Below are 6,000 nucleotides of genomic sequence, written 5' to 3' on the forward strand. Positions count from 1 at the left end.
AATTCCGTAGCTCTGATTCGTATTTTTGACCGTCGATTGGCTTGACGTAGACGAACCTCAAAGCGGTATGAGTACGGAGATGATGGGTATGTCATCGGAACGATAATGACGTAGTAAAACAGGATAGGGAGAGAAAATTGGGAATAATTGACGTCTCTATTATGATTCTGCCTTGCATGGCTGCTGTTCTATAGGTGTTTTCGGATATCAATCAAAGGTGCACCGGGGGGTATTGCTTGACTAACTAGGAGATGAATACATTTGGCAGCCTTTTAAATGCCAATTGTTTGCTGATTTAATAATGAATGGACAAAGAAATAAATTATTAGTGATCACTATCATTATGAGGTTAAGGTAAAACAAGTGGACCCGCCTGGCTTTGCGTAATCACCCAATTATTGATGCGCTTTCCACCTCATCCTACGCCATTGCTTACCTGGGCAGTGTACTTGATTCGGGAGAGAAGAACGTTTCCTTTGAATCGACCTCTCCCCTCTCGTGAATCTACAGCGTTAGGACAGTGGCCGTCGGATTGTTCTGGGTGTCTTACTCGGCTCTTTTCCCGTCGATCATAACTTTCACCTTTTATCGGAGCCACAGAACACATGGTAGCTCCTCCTCCCTGGACAATCTACAGTGGATGATGCCTCCTCATTAGGGTCCTTGAAGGGTCGGTGTAGGGCATCATATGTACTGCTTCACGATCAACAGTTCCCTCTGGATATATATATCCTCATCCTGCGTGACTTTGCCTTTGCGCATGCCATGCACACCAGGTTTTCATTAATGGTGGATGGCGGACATGCGTGCATGGCAGTGGAGACGCCATGATCACTGGAGGCCCCCAGCGGACCCGCCCCTGTCGGCGATTGCCTCGCGCAGTCACCGGACGATCCTGGGTGATGGGTGTGCAGTGGAAGACTAAGGTCCTCGAGCTGAAACTTTCTCGAGCCATGGCTTTAAGGGCAGGACCACAACTGGGCCAAAGCCAGAATCAATTAGCAGAATGGTGCTATGTATGCTTCTTAAGATTGAAGATAATTAGCTGCAAGCATCTAAGAAAATTTGTAGCTTGTGTAGCTTCGAGTTTTCTTAACTATATGACGGAGAGAGAGAGAGAGAGAGAGAACTAGAAAACATGGAAACTGGCCGGGAGACCTCTCTCTTTGTTCTCTTGTCGGCGGCGACGTATGCCTCCTCCTTGATTGGGTTGGCATGAACTTTACGTGCATTAAATCCACATCTTCTTCAGCCAGGATGAACAATCTGTGGCTTCAGAATCGCCACAACAACTGCAGTTGGTGGTGGGTACATGCTCTTCTAAATACATCTTCCTTGCGACGCCATCACAGGAGGAAGGTTTTGATGCGTCGAAAAACGTGGGCGTTGCTATGGACATCAAAAACAGTGAAATTGACCAGACGATATCCTCCATTTCATAGCAGAATACTAAGATCTTGTAGTTTGATGCATGCAAGCCACACATCATTCCCTTCATCTAAAAGGGACTTGGCTCTGCCCGTGATACAGATCTACTTAGTCCCCTTCTGTGGCCACCCCAACGTTGCAATCAAGTAGGGTTTACCGAAGATTGCTTTTAGCATGGTTGCTGCATGGATGTGGTTGCTTCTCTTTGTTAAATGTATTACAGTTTTTGTATCAAACCCATAAAAAAAAAGCAAAAAAAAAAAAGGACAATCTCTCTCTCTCTCTCTCTCTCTCTCTCTCTCTCTCTCTCTCTCTCTCTCTCGTGTATGACTAGTATAATGGGGCTTCTGAGATCCGAATTATATCAAAGAAGGTAGAAGATAGAGTCATTAATTTGTATCGGCTCTCTTGATCATCAATCAAAATCAAGGAACAAAGTCAGCACGTCTTGGCTTAACGATTGGTTTCTCCGGAAGAGATACTACGTTCGAATAGTTGATCAACAGTTCCACGTACTGGTGCCAAGCTTGGAAGAAGACCGCACGTGCCACAGCAACGTGGTGGAGTGGTACTACAGCACTCCGGGTGCCGCATCACGTGCCGGTACTCAATAGTCATAATACATCTCCACCAGGGACAATTGTGTCATTTTACGTGGCGCGGTCAGGACCACACGATCGTCGCTATCAGGGCCGTCCAATCCATCGTCCTTCCGTGAGGCCCGGTCGACGGCCACAGATTCGGTCACCCGCGGTGATCAGACCAAACGCAGCGTTTCCGCTGCCACCTCCCGACTTATCGCGGTGCTGATTGCCGATGGGCTGGCTCGGATGTGATTGATCTCGGATCACACACGAGTCGTTTCTTACCCTAAATCTCTCACATCAATGCTTTCTAATCATTATCATTTCCTCCTATGCCTATTGGTGTATGCAGTTTCCAACTTCCAGAATTTGGAATTGTTTTCGGTGCATTTTGGCTGCGTCGAAACAAGTCATCATGATATCTGTGCAGCTTTACACACTGAGGGGACCCTCAGTGTTAGTAGCAGAAACCACAACCATTAATTATGACCATATGATTGTTAGTAGCAGCTTCCACCCCTCCTCCTCCCTTGTTTGTTTAATGGGTAATTACTCAGAGTCACATGGCCTCAATCATGCCATGAACAGTTCTAATCATTGATGCACACTAAGTAATTAAAGTTGCCAACTCACTCTCCACATCTCTGATTACTTTATTTCCTTTTGTTGTCCACCATATCCCTTCCATGATTTTGCCGCATTTTTCTTTCCTTGTTTCTTGTTGTTGAAGAAAGATTTTAGTAGATTCATGCTGTAAGTCTCCACAAGAAAAATGCTTGAATGAAATCATAAAGATGTCGTCTGCTACTTTCCTGTGAGAAGCCTCAAAAGCAGAAGAAAAAGGAAGAGATGGGTCATGGCATTTATTCTCGATGGAGGAGGAGAAGTGGCAGGTTAACCTGCAAGTTTCAAAGAGAAACAAGGATATCGATACTATAAAGGAATATGCCCTTTGTTATACAACAAGTAGGCAAGGTTTTGTTCCTTGTACGCAGGGATGGATGGAGCCTTCCATGGTGATCATGGACTTGCAAGTCCCTGCTCCTCCTGACACACCAAATCATGTGGGAACTGGGAATTCGAGTGGATAATCTCATTTTCTCGACCTTCTTTTTTGTTCCAACAGCACAAAGGCTTACTGCTATTTTGATACGACTGTCTTTAAACCAAATATGGCTACTTCTTACCTTCAGAACACTTTCCAGCTCCCCCTTTCCCTGTCTGTAGTTGTCTTTCTAGGGGTTCTGCTTGAGGTAAGGAACAGCAGGAATGGTAGCACGGGTTGTTGCTTCGGACACAATCTAAGGAGAGAGAGATTAAAGCTGCTCTTTCTAAGACTGCGTATGTAACCTTGTCATTCTACTGGATTGACTGCAAAGTTCAATGTCTGCGAGGTTTGTCCAGTTGACATCAGAATGACTGTCTTACCATGGTAGCATCAGACATCATTTCCACCAAGATGATGAGAGATGTGCAGCTCAGGTACTTGGGTTCTTCCCACTTTAGAAAGAAAGAAGAGAGAGAGAGGAAAGGGTGAAGAACTTTTAAGCTCAATTCCAACCACTTGATTGTGACCATTCACACACACACACACACACACATTTAAGCTCAGCCTTCTTCTCAATTCCAGCTCCTCTTCCATTGCAACTACAATTTCTGAACACTCACACTATCCCTTTCCCCCACATTCTCCATCCCTAATTCACGGAAACAACCTTATCTTCTCAAGGTTGGTCTCTGAGAAGATCCCTCTCTGGTTCTTGTGGCAAATGGGAGGGCACTCCTGCTGCTACAAGCAGAAGCTGAGGAAAGGCCTCTGGTCTCCTGATGAAGACGAGAAGCTCATCAAGCACATTTCCAAGCATGGTCATGGGTGTTGGAGCTCCGTCCCTAAACAAGCAGGTATACCTCCACCCATGCAAACAATTGGAGAAAGGTGAAATGATGCGTCGTGTCACTTCTCATTCAACAAGTTTCAGGTCTCCAAAGGTGCGGAAAGAGCTGCAGATTGAGGTGGATAAACTACCTGAGGCCCGACCTCAAGCGAGGCACATTCTCGCAGCAGGAAGAGGACCTCATCATTGAGCTCCACGCGGTTCTGGGGAACAGGTACAAGCCCCTTTGTCTTTTCTCCGGCTCTGGATTTCATGTTCTGCCAGGCCTTGCCTTCTCTGATGCTGCTTCTCCTTTGTTTCTGGTCGCCAACAGGTGGTCGAAGATTGCAGTACATTTGCCCGGAAGGACCGACAATGAGATCAAGAACCTTTGGAATTCCTGCATCAAGAAGAAGCTGAGACAGAGAGGCATCGACCCCATCACGCACGAGCCGCTTGCGGAGGTCGATGGTAGTGACGACAAATTCCCCATCAATAGCGAAAAGAACAACTCCGGCTCCAGCGGACTCCAAATCCCGGCAAACGCTAAGCTCACGATGCATGTGGGCAAATCCGTGGACGAGAGCACAGCCTCAAAGAGTTCATCGACGCCAACCAAAGAATTCCTTTTGGATCAGTTGCTCGCCACCCGTGAGAGCCCATCGACCTGCCGCTCCTCCAAGCCAACCAGCTATTTCTCGCTTCCGCTGTTGAGCTTTGCTCCTGACTACACCAGCGGTCAGGCCACTTCGGCCGCTCCGCCCATCTGCTCGAAGCCGCTCCTCTGGTCCAACCAGACCGCGCGGCAGCTCGATGCCAATCCTGGGTTGAGCTGCAATGCGATGCCCTACATTCTGTCCACTTTGGCGGTTGACCCACCGATCTGCGAGGGAGATGACAGTGTCTCGAATTGGTACTCCGGGAATTGCAGCAATAGTCGTCGGAGCAGCGCAGTAAATGACAGCGGAGGAGTCATGCTGCAAAGCAGCTGCTCTTATGACAGCGGCATCTTCCCCTGGTCGGAACTGACGCCCGACAAAGACGTGCAAGTCCAGCTCGGAGGCGAGGCCGAGGACCTCAGATGGTCGGAGTACCTCCACGGCGCATTCCCAGTGTCCTCAGCGATGCCGACGCAAAGCCAACCTCTGTTTGGCGACAAAATCAAGTCGGGAGGCCAATTCACCTTCCATGGTTTCAGCACCCGGCACCAGACGCAGCAGCTCCAGCCGCAATTACCTCCTTCAGACACAAGCGGCAAAGATTTCCAGTCTGTGTCTGCGGGATTCGAATAAGTTTAGGTTGTGATAAGAAACAAAGGTTGAACAATAAATCCTCCATAGTCTTATACTTTTTCTCATTCATACAGGGCTGATGTTGCAGCAACTTCATCAGCCCTCTTCATCCGTGTACATGTTCGTAGTTGGGAGTCTTTTCGCTGTGTTCTTCAACAGTCTTGCTTTCATGGTCTTGCATTCCCTCGATTTGCTGCTGGTTCTTCTTTCATCCTCCACAAGATTAACTAGTTATGGCTTGAAGCCGGTAGCTCTCAGAGAAGCAAACCTCATCAACTTCTGCAGCAGACAACATGGACGTCCACGAAGGCTGCTGCACACTGCACATACTTCTGAAGACATGATTTCTGGTTGTCAATTTCTTGCTCTCGTCCGATGGGCACCGAGTATTTCCAACTGGGAGGCTTCCGAGAGGAAAAGTTTGGACCTGCGCAAAAGTTGCCGCCTAATTAATGCTATCTTTAATGCATGTTTGTCAACTTTACCTCTGATCATCATCTTAAACCCCATCTTTCTCAGAAAGCTAAGGATTTGGATGGATAATTTGGTAGGATTCATAGATAGACCTACTGCTATCGAGTCTCTATCTGTGAGTGGGACTCTCTTTGATGGACTTATCTCGGTGCTGATTCCTTTGTGGTGGAGATGGAAAAGGCATATGGATATTTACTTTCTCTTTTTCTTTCTTTCTCTCACCTTTTTTGGCATGCATGCGTTCTGTAGTTACCAATTCACGAGAAGAAAAAGATGGAAAGAAAAAGGAATGGTGGTCAGCTTCGTTACTTTCTTTTTCCAAGAACCAGAAAAGAAGTCCCTTCCCCA

At 47.1% G+C, this 6,000-nt stretch overlaps 1 protein-coding gene across 1 annotated transcript; it reads left to right on the forward strand.

The window, feature by feature from the left end:
* Positions 1-3,542: 3,542 nt before the first annotated feature.
* LOC135652792 (transcription factor MYB61-like) lies at positions 3,543-5,348 on the forward strand. The gene is made up of 3 exons (XM_065174030.1): positions 3,543-3,914; positions 3,992-4,121; positions 4,221-5,348. The coding sequence occupies exons 1-3, from the start codon at positions 3,782-3,784 to the stop codon at positions 5,176-5,178; spliced, it is 1,221 nt and encodes a 406-aa protein (XP_065030102.1). The 5' UTR covers positions 3,543-3,781; the 3' UTR covers positions 5,179-5,348.
* Positions 5,349-6,000: the final 652 nt, after the last annotated feature.

Source organism: Musa acuminata, chromosome BXJ3-11 (assembly GCF_036884655.1).
Source record: "Musa acuminata AAA Group cultivar baxijiao chromosome BXJ3-11, Cavendish_Baxijiao_AAA, whole genome shotgun sequence".
Classification (NCBI taxonomy): domain Eukaryota; kingdom Viridiplantae; phylum Streptophyta; class Magnoliopsida; order Zingiberales; family Musaceae; genus Musa; species Musa acuminata.

Excerpts from the sequence above, each read along its gene's own strand:
- LOC135652792 (XM_065174030.1), top strand. The coding sequence starts at position 3,782 with ATGGGAGGGCACTCCTGCTGCTACAAGCAGAAGCTGAGGAAAGGCCTC. Across the intron at positions 3,915-3,991 it reads CTCCGTCCCTAAACAAGCAG|GTCTCCAAAGGTGCGGAAAG; the intron begins GTATACCTCCAC and ends AACAAGTTTCAG. Across the intron at positions 4,122-4,220 it reads CACGCGGTTCTGGGGAACAG|GTGGTCGAAGATTGCAGTAC; the intron begins GTACAAGCCCCT and ends GGTCGCCAACAG.